This window comes from Vigna angularis, chromosome 5 (assembly GCF_016808095.1).
Source record: "Vigna angularis cultivar LongXiaoDou No.4 chromosome 5, ASM1680809v1, whole genome shotgun sequence".
In the NCBI taxonomy this organism is placed as follows: Eukaryota; Viridiplantae; Streptophyta; class Magnoliopsida; order Fabales; family Fabaceae; genus Vigna; species Vigna angularis.
In genome coordinates, this window is record NC_068974.1 from 37,909,662 (window position 1) to 37,921,672 (window position 12,011).

Consider the following 12,011-nt stretch of genomic DNA (forward strand, 5'->3'; position numbering starts at 1 on the left):
ATTTAGATTTAAATTATTGTTGCCCTTAATTAGGAATAAGTTTTAAATATTTAAAGTTGTTTTCTGTTTTTATATTATTTCTTATTTAAATATAAGCATTTAATATTGCTTATAAAGTATGTACATCTGAGAAGAAAAAAGATGAATGAAAGGATTATATTTTATTCCCAGTGAATTGTTTAACAAGTACGAATTGTTCTGAATGCCCTTACTATACTGCTTACAACTACTTTCTTTATAGGTATCATTTAAGATTATATTAAAAAAACCTAATTTTCTTGATTTCAATAAAATATTTATAAAATGTTGTACTTCAAAATTTTATTTTCTGTATTATAATATGTAAATATATGTTAATTAATTAAATATTAAGTGAAATTTTATATAAATGATAGAAGAGTAAGTAATATTATTCTAATCTTTGAAGATGGCAGTTAATAAAAGATATTTTCTTTAAGAAATACAAATTTTAAAAGTAAAGTACTACATAAACAAATACAAAGTGCACCACTACAAGGATCTGAATTAATTTTCATGCTACTTATTATAGTAATGATATATGTAGAAGGAAATTCATTTATTCAATCCAATCTAACTCATCAGATAAAATGAATTATAAAACTAATGACCCGTGGGTTGAGATGACCCAATAGTCTTCTGTCATTGTAACTTGGGTGATGAAACACAAACTAGGCAGTCTTTAGCTTTAGCAGCTCATACCGGTCTGTATCTTCGGAGTATAAAACGCTGTTGGGAGAAAGAAGGCGCTGGAGGGCCATTGAAAACCGAGCCTAACAACCATAACAGAATTACTAATCAGATTATATAAAGAACTGGTACTTTAGATTAGTAAAAGCTCTAGGGTCTTATTCCCACCCATTGAAATATTGCCAGGGAAAACCAGCAGCCTAGCAAGCCAAATCTACTACTCAAGGCCTGGCCATCACAAAAAATATGTATGTTTCAGGCAAAATTTGTCAAGAAATATCTATGTACGCCAGGAGTTCAAGGAAAAGTGTTTTTTACCCATAATACTAGTGAACCCACGCAAAAGCATCCAACCATTGACAAACTTATAAATCTCAGATCCCGCCCAGCCTGCACGGGTAAACATACATTAAAGTTACAATAGCAGTTATTATGTGACACATGCAGAGGTCCTTGTTTCTGACGAGTTGCAATGTTGGGCATAAAATCAAATCATCATCATCAAGTTAAGCAATAGATACCATTATGATAAAAAAAAATATATCAAAATATTAATTCAACTTGAAACAACAGAATTTAGATGAGCTTAAGAGAGTTAATGAAACACACAAAGTAGGACGGATAAGTTATTGCTTGGACAATGGAGGATTTTTCCATTGATCGAGGTGTTCAAGGAGTTGTTATATTGCATAAATATAGATCTTGCAGAAGAAAAAAGGCCTGTTGGAAGCTGTGCGGGACCATACAAGAAATCGGCACAATAATGACAGTTTCAAATTTCTTGAACTTTGAAGCTGCAAAACCGTGCAATTTGTCATGCGAGATGATTTTTGAATCCCTTTCCCAACCCTAAAATCCCGCTTTCTAACGTAAATCCTTATTCCGTCTTAGCTTTCTGACTCCACCACTAAATTCTTCATAATCCATCCAAATCCACCACAGTCGCTCCTTCATATATTCTACCCACCGCCATCATTTTACCCAAAATCTTCCTATCTCTGGATTTTCTCACAAATCACCCTTTCCCACATCACAATCTTCTCCTACACACCCACTAACCTTCTCCCTCTCTCCATTGTTGCAGCTCAATGGCCCACAAGCGAAAGATGTTGAGTCATCTTCCAACCCAAGCCTACATGGAAGAAACCCCATTAGGGGAGAACATGGGAACCACCAATAGAATAAAGGTTGACTTGGTAGTAAAAGTAGAAAAGAAGGATGACTAGAATAACTCACATCCTGTTCAATTACCTGAGCTAGACTATCTTGATAAATACAATCTTATTTGGATTATGCTTTAAGATAGTTTTCTTATTTGAATTTATATTTAGATTTCTTAATTTACAAAAAAAAATATTAATGATTATAAGATAGTCCGCAGAAAATTTTAAACGGGTAATCAAGGGTAGTGGATATCTACTGCCCGTGCTCATCCTAACTGTGGGTTTGAGCGCCCCCAATGAACAAAAGTTAACATGGCAACCGCCAACAATTTTAGTTCTTGTATTGTCTGACTCTTTCCACCAGACAAAATACAATTTTATGTATGGTCTCACCATTCATGCCACCATGTAATTGGATTTCACCTCCCTTGATCCTCTAGTTTTGAGAGATGATTTCAATTTTGTTAGGCAACGTGGGGTGGACAAGATTTTCCCCGAAGAAGGAAAAATTGTACCTAACAGTGGTTTTGAAATTTCTCAGTACTTCTTTGCATGTTATTCAACATTGCAATGGCTGAGTTCAATTCCATTTTTGAGGGATGATTTCAATTTTGTTAGGCAATGTGGGTTGGACAAGATTTGCCCCAAAGAAGGAAAAATTGTACCTAACAGTGGTTTTGAAATTTCTCAGTACTTCTTTGCATGTTGTTCAACATTGCAATTGCTGAGTTCAATTCCATTTTTGGGTTTCCTACTAGTGGAATGAAACACAAACCCTCATCCACCTATTGACCCAAAGACTTTCTGGAGGCTATCACTAATGACTGAGTGGACAGCATCTCATTGCAACTCCACATTCTTTCTCACCTCAGATTATGGGTAGGTTTTAAGCATCAAGTTTTTTTTTTGTCGAGGTGAGTCCAATGGAAAAATCAGCTCCAGGACCAGTCATTTTATGGGCTATGCTTGACCCACAAGAACATTTATGCTTCGGGTTCTCACTAACTCCATTGGTTAGCATTATGATCATACTCAATTCGTTGATCAATTGAACATCTGTGAAAGTTCACTAACAGTTGACCTGACCACTATAAAATCCATGGGATGCATCAAGGTCAAGCACTTTGTTTATGAACAAAAGACTGATGCATGCCACTTAGTAGTTCCTCAAAAAATGTCCTTCACCGGTAGCTAGATAGATATGTTCTCTCAAAGTAGTATGCATCAACCTTTCATGAACAAAACATCTGGAGCTTGATGCATCCCATGGATTGGACAATAACTAGGTCATTGTGGGTAAACCTTCAAGTGGAATCCAAATGATCAAGGAACTAAGTAAACAATAACGCTTACCAATAGAGGTCACGACGCCCTCAAGCATAACTACAGTAAAAGTTCCATTGGCAATAGTTTGAAGTCACACCAAGCAAGATACCAATATCAAGTTGCACCTATGAATCAGTCAGTAGCCCATCAAGAAGAAAAGGTCACAGTAACTGATTTTTCCATTTCATTCATCTCTACCAAAATGGTAGATGCTAATAACCTAAGCATAATCTAGATGAAGGAGAGAATGAAGGATGAGAAGTTTCATTGCTATACCATCAACTAAGACTCACTAATAGGTGAATGGGGGCTCGTGCTTTTTTCCCCAGCAGGAAGTCAAAGATGGGATTGATTTCAGCCAATATAATGTTATACCTGTTCAATGAATGATATTTCTCCTGGATTGACTGGATCATCGTAATTAATCTCAATATGCAAAGTACTAAGAATTCCAAAATTACTTCCAAGTAGAAATTTTCCTTCATTCAGGCAAATCTTGCCCACCCGCCACATTGCCCAAAACATAATATTGAAATCATCCTCAAGCCTAGAAAATCAAGGAAGGTGAAATCCATGTAACCAGTGGCATAAATAGTGTGGCTGTACAACGCATTGGAGACCATTGAGTTGCAATAATGGCAATGTGGAGGAGATAGAAAGATGAAGGTTGGTGGGTGGGTAGGATAAAGTAGAAGGCTGCGACCTTGGAAAGAGATGAGGAAGATTTTGTATGGAGACTGGTTGGTTTAAATGTGGTGGTGCGTAGGTGTATATGATGGTTGTGAAAGGAGTGGCTAAGGAGGTTTTGGGAGGATGAGGAAGACGAAGATTTGAAAGGTGAGTCAAACTGGGGCACGACTGAGAAGGGCACGAGGATTAAGTTTTAATGTCGGATTTAAGGGTTGAGGAAAGGGATTTGAAATTCAAAATCACATGCCTCTTTCTGCATGACAAATTGCATCTGCACCATTTTTCTGCTTTGAAATACACTTTTATCCAAACACACCCAAAGATCTTAAGCATCCTAGAAGAGTAGGTATGGAAGAAGATGAACTGCACATACATACCAGCAATGTTCCCTCGAGGCTGATAGTAGGGGGTGTTACAGCAAGGGCTATAAAATATGGAATCAGCACCTTATGCATCTGCACGGTTACAAACACAGTAGTCAACAGTTACTTATAATCTAAATTCCAAAATATTATAATTCATAAAATTCTCTGCATATACATTGAATCCCAGGATACAAATTTAAAACCTCCAGCTTCACCAATCATTACCTCCCTGCTGGCTACTTCGTCTTTGGCACATGTGCTGGCTATTTTATTTCACAAAAATCTTTATAATTGTTCATTTTAAATCATATTTACTCATTTTTACCTATAGTATTTTATGTAGCTTATATTTACTTATTAATTCAACTCTTGCTATTAAGTTTTAACATGCAAGAGACATAATATGGTCCTTTTGTTATTTTAAAATCTAACCAAATGAATCCTCTTTATGTTTTATATTTGATTATTATTTTGTGTATAATTAACAATGGTTCGAGTGTACATCAGTATCTTTACCGTTTTTATGTCTGTATTCCGGCTTTAGAAACATTACTATCCGGACTATGATTTAAAATCATAAAACTCTGAAGGGACAAAATAAAACACAGGGGAAGAACGCAATTTAGCTTCAAATGATTGATACTACTGCCACAAATTTTCAAACATGTTGCAGAGGATTAAAAAGGAAAGTGGAGACAACACGGATATGTAAACTAAATTTTGAAAACAGAATGAACTAACCTCCTGGGTGACCATCCGATCAGGTGTAAAAATGTAGGGAAATAACCAAGGAACTGAAGTTCCAACAATCCCTAACAATAAGCCAAGTATAACTCCAATTATCACAAGAGACCTTAGAAGCAATCGGGCCTGTTCAATATCATGAAAACAACCAAAAGAGGCATTGAGACAGGGAAAATACCTTTTGACATCAGCGTAAGATTTGTAACATTTTAAATGAGAAACACTAACCTTTGATAAACTCCGATTTACTCCATATATCAGTTCAGGCATAAATGACTGAGCAGTTTGAGAGAGAGGTTCACCCCATACTGTACACATGGAATACGTTTGGACCATGACCTAAAGCAAGAATTAAAATTATTACTGTCCAAGAATTTGGTTTTCGGAAGGAAAAAATCTCAACAGCAGGCAACAGAAGACAAAAATAAAACTAACTTGATGAGCAGCCATTGTATGTGTACCCATTGATGTAGCAAAATATATAAGTAGTGAGTAGAAAGCCACCTAAACATCAGAACTTCGGATTATATTAAAAGGTTAGACTACTGCATACAAAGCTACAGAACTATTACACTAGAGACAACCTTTGACATCATTGTCATAAATACAGGAGCAGCAAGCCCAAATATCGTCAAAAGTTCCTTCCCTGAAGGAATGGAGAAAGCAAGTGCATTATATCCCTTCATGTTTAGAGTGTGAATCATCATGCAAGCAGCAATAACCTATAAGCAACAAGGGAAGAGAAAAGCAGTGCGCAATGAGCTTAGTTCTATGAGAATGAGTACAACCATATATAATACAATTCAATATAATATCATAAATAAGAGTTAGTCCAGCATACTTGTGAAACCATTGTAGCCCATGCTGCCCCTACAATACCGTAGCCTAAATAGATGCACAAAATTATACAACCACTTATATTTATAAAACTAGCAGCAGCCAAAGCTTTCAAGGGTCCCCAGGAATCTTTCATACCAAGACTGCAGAACGTGAATACCAAAACCATTAATTAATTTAACAAGCCAATGCTTAACATATTTTTCAAATTAGACAAAGCAAACATTGATACTTGGTATGTATTAAGCTCTGCAAATATAGAGGAAACTTTAAAAGGTTATTCATGATTATAGTTATTAAAAAAAATAGAAAGAGGAAAACACATACTTTTTACTTAAAATATGAGAGATAAACAACATATATTCCAGATATAGAGATGCTGTCTCAGAAATGTCAAAGCACAGGAATTTTACCAAATAAAATATCAAGAATAATCTACTAATACATTGAACAGTATTTCATCTTCATATCAATTGCTACATGAAATAGAATGCCAAGACTGGAGCAGTATCTCAGATTTGACATAAAATTTTCAAACTACTTACATCAGAGAATCTGATGTTAGAAATAAATAGCATATTTGCACCTTGCACTCTGAGCAACCCATCCAACAAGTAAGGCAGGTGATGCCAAGCCTCGAATCTAAAATTGAAAAAAGAAAAAGAAAACTGTAACTGAAAATTCACTGCACCAAAATAAGAGGATGAGAACACTATCACATATCATTTAAAAAATAATTAATGTAGCAAATTCCTTTTTACAAGATTCTAGCTCTTTTCTAAAACAAAAGCAATATTACATAATACCTTCATCTACAATTACAAGAAAAAAAAGAGTTGATGAAATGATAAATTAATTGTCTTCGTAATAGTTTTATAACTTCTAGATTTATAGAGCACGGATTGCAGTCTTTATTTAATTTAAATGATATAAAATCGTGTAGAAACAAACCTTTACATAACTGCTAGCTGCAGGTACTACGTGTGCATTCTTTGGTCCGATGAAAGCTGAAACGGCATATAAATAGAAAATTCATCAGTTATGGGATTGACTCTACTAACCTTTCAGAACAAGTGAATTCTAGCTATCCAAAATGAGTTGAAGAGCACAAATGGATAAAACACTCCACTTTCAATACCAGTTATTATTGCAGCACCAAATAGCCTAGTGAACAAAAGCATCGCAATGCCACAAGATAACCCAACAAAAAGCAAGACAGATATGTAGTGTTGTACTTCTTCTTTATCCTACACAAACTCGTGAAAGAGAAGTATAAGTCCTGAAAGTACAGAGTGGTGGGTATACAAATTGAATCGTGTAGATTTAGTAACAACAACAACAATAATAATAATAATAGATAAATCATTGCAACACCGCATATTTACATTTTACAGCACCAAATAATAATTATTATAATAATAATAATAATAGTAGTAGTAGTAGTGGTAGTAGATAAATCATCGCAACACTGCATATTTACATTTTACAACGTTACGTTAAGTTTTAGACATTAAGTTCCTAATCACCAACATATATCAATCAATCTGGTAAAGAGAATTGTATTCAATTAATCTTTGCATCAGTATACACTTGTTTAAATAGATAAATAGAGAAACAAAAGCCTAGAAACTAGAAGAAGTTACAAGAATAACAATTGTAGATAACGATATAGCTTATTTAATTTCAAATAATCTGTTATTTAGTTGTTCCTCATCACTCTCTATCTGGCCGGCTCCTTACTGCAAACAAATATTATGTTAAATTATTCATTGTCCCTACAGTTGTATCCATTCTAAGTTTTAGTCCGTCTGAGACAAAACTGTGATCTTTAGCTCCAACACATGCATAAATTTAAGCTTTGTACCATAGTGTTAACACCACAAAAAGAAGTTCTGCCGATAGAGCCACTACATAAACTTTCTCGTAAAGATAAACCACTAAAAAAAAACACAACTGGGAACAAAATTTTACAGTTCTATGTTGTCCTCATATGGAAGCAATATATAAGGTAAACCGTGTTCTAAGATTTGTGACGAAAAACCGCAGGGCACCATCCTCCCTTGTAGCACAAAGTGTAACTTCACTTCACTCACCACACATAAGAGCATCGATGCTGCCAACGTCACAGATCTGGACCTAATGTGCATCATATTTACCAATTTACCATCCAATAATCTCACGTGTCTGTTACCAACCTGTTTAGCAAGGGCAGTGGCAACCATATTGGAAGTAGCAATGGATAGAAACATGAACACGTAGCTCATGTAATCACAAACAACCGTAGCAGGACCTGGTCGTAGGAAACTAGAATAAGATAAACGATATATTTTTCATAATTAAGAGAAATCCTAATAATATGAATTGAGTGACGACTAATCTCTTTCAATACCTAGAGCAGCAAGTTCAATGGAGCTTCTCTGACCAATAACTGCAGTATCGATGAGACTCATGAGTGGTGCACATATCCAAAGTCCGGTTGCTGGACCTGTAAACATCACAATGTCCTTCATCTGACTCCATATTCCTTTATTTGCTAGCTCCTTTTTCACACCCTGCCTCGATAATTCTTCATCTTTGTCTTCTTCGCCTTCGTTGGCGATTTCATCACTTCGAACAGCGCGAGCGGTTACTAAGGCAGTGCGATGAAACCTGGATGCTGAAGCTGTGCTTGAGAGAGAGATACCGAGAGGAAGAGAAGGTGCAGAGAAACGACGAGGAAGACGATGGTTCGAAAGCGTGAAATTCGGGTTTTGGCGGGTAGAGGAGTGAAGAGAGTAAGGAAGAGGTAGTGATTTGAGTTTGAATGCCATTTCTTGCCTTCTGCACTGCTTTGGTGGAGGGAAGGAAAACGAAGCAGAGTATTCCCTCCCACCGCAGGCTGAGTGGCTCACCACACTTCAAACTGATTGTCTATCCTTTTCTTCTCTTTCTAGTAATATATTAGTGTACTTATTTTAGTATTTTTATTTTTATTAAAATGATAAAAGTATTGTCGGATTGAATTTATTAAGTTTTATGGTTTGTAATAAATTTATTCACCGATAAACACTCCTAGGAAAATGTGTTCAACATTATATTCAATATATTTATCATTGTTGCTAGAAGTTGTTATTTTATATTTTGAAAAAACAAAAGGATGTATTCCATTGAGATTTCCATAAAAAAAATACATATAAATTTTAAAAGAAAAATTTAAGAATGTAGTATTTTTTCTAAAGCTTTTAAATAATGTATAAAATATGAAATAATAAAATTTACAATCATACAAAAGTTTTGTTGTAAGAGCTTGAAAATAATAAGGCTATTGGGTCTTATGTTGAGGCAGTCAGCCCATAAGCTAAGGACCCATGACCTTATGGAGGAGTTTTCTAAAAATTAGAATTCCTTCATTTTGTCAGCTTTTTTTCTCTCTCTCTAAAACTCTTGCCCTAAAATTCTCTCTGCTTTCTCTCTAGATTTTCACTGAACCGATCAAATTTTGTTTTGAAGGTGTTTCTGCGCTCGCTACACCAAGGGCTTCAGTTTGAACCGAACGTTTTTCCATTTTGACCAGTAAGTGTTTTTTTTCCCTTTTCTTCAATCGTTATTGAACCTAAGCCATGCAACTTGTTGGTTGCCTGTTACTGGTAGTTTTTCCTTTAGTTTCTCTGTCCCTTCCAACTCTAAGAAATGTGCTCTGCACCAATTTTTGGTGGCTTATAGGTGCTGTCAAACTCACCTCTCTGAGGAGGTACTGCTAGAGCGTTCCTAAAAGTGGTATTGTTAAGCTTTCCAAGTAAGGGGAGCTAATTATTTTTGAATGAATTTATTTTATAAAAATATATGCATATGAATGTTGAACTGGTATTTTTGAATGAATTTTTGAACTGGTTGCTGTGAGAGGAAGTGAAAATATTAAAATTAGGCATTTCAGATTTAGAGCATAAGAGAACAGGGTAGATAATTTAAATAAATTAATTGTTAATTGTTGAGAGTTTTTCTTTGTTGGTAGGATAGAGGAACCTTAAAAACCTCAGTTGGCACATTCCTGATCATAGAGCAGTCCTGACCTGGTCCAGTCAGTTGTGACTAGTCATATGTGCTGGCGTCGAAGGTGAGTTTGATGCATTCAGACATCTGGGTCCTCTCCGATGAACAATTAGGGTAAAGAAAGATCTCTACTAGGATGAAAATAAAATAAAACAAATTGATTGTAGATGTATAAAATTATCATGTGTTAATTTCTAGTCAATTATAATTTTAGGAAATCAGTCACTGTGTATTCGAAATTTAAAATAAGGATCCATATAAATATATATATATATATATATATATATATATATATATATATATATATATATATATATATATATATTAGTTTAATGGTGGGTTGGTATTTCCAAACAATAACTCCATTATCCATTTTGCACTTTATGATTTACAGGGTGGGCAGTTAGTTATGATTAATTTAGAATCCAAAGTAGTCTTGATTGCAGTAAAACAGGTGCCTGAAAAGATAGTTTGATATGCTTCTAATATAATATAAATATGTATATTTACAAGATACTGTACGTATCATATATATATATATATATATATATATATATATTAAAGTAAGGATAGTTGTTTCTTATATTGAAACGTGAGTGTTAATCAATAATTATATTACTTGTAGGTATGTATAAATTGATGCATTTTATGAGCTGTTATGGGTTAGTTGGAGCTATTTGGTTCTTGGTATTGATTAACTTAGATTCAATTGTGGAGATGTTATTTTTATAATTTGTGAGTGGTGAGTAATGTATATTGTTGAGATTGTGTATATGTTTATTGTGGCAGAAAGTATATGATTACAAAGTGATGAAAGTATGATCCAAGTTGTAAATCAAGTTCCATCTGTGTAGGATCTCTTGGTGAGATCCTTAGTGTTTTAGAATGAAAGTAGGAGCTCAGTCTTGGGGGTCATTCTGAAACTCCAATGGCTAATCATACTCAAGTAGAGGGATTAATTCATGTGGTGAGGAGTAGCAGGAGGTCTTAGTCTTGGGAGCTTCCAGTATGCCTCAAGGCCCGGAACAGGCTAACCTCGTGAGTGTGGCAAGGTGGGGAACCCAAGTTTCATAAGTCACCACGAGTGCAGGATCCGCCATAGCTCGACTATCATTCTAAAGTCCGGACGAGTCAAGTCTAGAAGATAACATGCTAGGATGTATGCCTTAAACTGCTTTGATTTAAGTTAACTATTGTGTGTTATGTGCTTGATATGATGCATGCTTTTATATAATTAGCTCACCCTTGCTTGTTTGTGTGCTTGTTGTATGTGTTTTCTTTTGCAATGATCATCCACTTGGATGTGAGTAGAAGAAGATGAGGTTTCTTTGGAGGCAACATTGGAGAGAAATGAAGATGATGTTACAGCTTAGACTCACTAGGAATTCTTAGTTCTCTTATGTCATTTTGAAGAACTTATTATGTTTTAAGTTTCAAATTCTGGACATATTTTGGAATACTCTAGTGTTTGAAGTTTTAATTTCTTAGTAAATTCTAGAAAACTGTAATCTTATAATACTTTAAGTACATCTCTTAACTGTTTTCTAATATTATAAATTGGTGATATCTTTGCATATATATATCTGCTATATATTTGGAATGTCACATTTGTTGTCTACTATAAACCATAAATAATAAGTGGTTTGTGTATTAATATTTTAATAATTTAATATAGTTTATTTAATGTCCACTGAACATCACTAAATATAAGACAAATAAACATTTATATATTATCTTTAAAAATTTTCCAAAAATAAAATATTTGTTAGGAATCATGCTATATTTATTTAACTTTAGGAAAGAAAAAATAATTAAAATATTTTTTTTATCTTTTTCAACCTATATCTGTTGAGATTTTCCTTGTAATATCATATATTTTATACTTTTAGTAATAGATGATAATCAGAGATGATAAGCAATAGAAAGACACGCAAAATAAGGTAATAAGTTAGTGTTTTCAAAAATTAACATACGTGTATACAGTAATTAAAATTTTATAAATATATAGAAGTCAATCAAAATTGTCATCCATACGGATTACGTGAGAAAATTAAGTATTTACTATAAGCTAAGCTCACCAGTATAGTAAATCACAAATATCAATATCTCATCTATCAATGTTGTTGGTGTTTAACATTATTTATGTGTC

The 12,011-nt window shown here is 34.1% G+C and overlaps 1 protein-coding gene and 1 long non-coding RNA gene across 5 annotated transcripts; one reads left to right on the plus strand and one right to left on the minus strand.

Annotated features, from left to right (window-relative positions):
* Positions 1-521: 521 nt before the first annotated feature.
* LOC108340433 (protein DETOXIFICATION 46, chloroplastic) lies at positions 522-8,750 on the minus strand. 2 transcript variants are annotated; one of them, XM_017577823.2, is made up of 14 exons: positions 8,223-8,750; positions 8,029-8,123; positions 6,972-7,080; positions 6,785-6,840; positions 6,420-6,475; positions 5,838-5,976; positions 5,581-5,718; positions 5,432-5,500; positions 5,225-5,335; positions 4,994-5,122; positions 4,265-4,342; positions 1,027-1,098; positions 877-936; positions 522-791 (listed from the first exon to the last, which is right to left on the minus strand). In XM_017577823.2, exons 1-14 carry the CDS (start codon positions 8,641-8,643, stop codon positions 690-692), a joined length of 1,635 nt encoding a protein of 544 aa, XP_017433312.2. In that variant the 5' UTR covers positions 8,644-8,750; the 3' UTR covers positions 522-689. The 2 variants fall into 2 exon arrangements, with proteins under 2 accessions (XP_017433312.2, XP_052734425.1); XM_052878465.1 differs by lacking the exon at positions 877-936.
* A 448-nt stretch (positions 8,751-9,198) lies between these two features.
* On the plus strand, positions 9,199-11,416 carry LOC108340158 (uncharacterized). Of its 3 annotated transcripts, XR_008249176.1 has the most exons (4): positions 9,199-9,385; positions 9,536-9,608; positions 9,825-9,926; positions 10,488-11,416. It is a non-coding gene; the product is annotated as an uncharacterized LOC108340158 (long non-coding RNA). The 3 variants fall into 3 exon arrangements; XR_008249175.1 differs by having other exon boundaries at positions 9,204-9,385; positions 9,536-9,926; XR_008249177.1 differs by having other exon boundaries at positions 9,204-9,385; positions 9,536-9,926; positions 10,652-11,416.
* Positions 11,417-12,011: the final 595 nt, after the last annotated feature.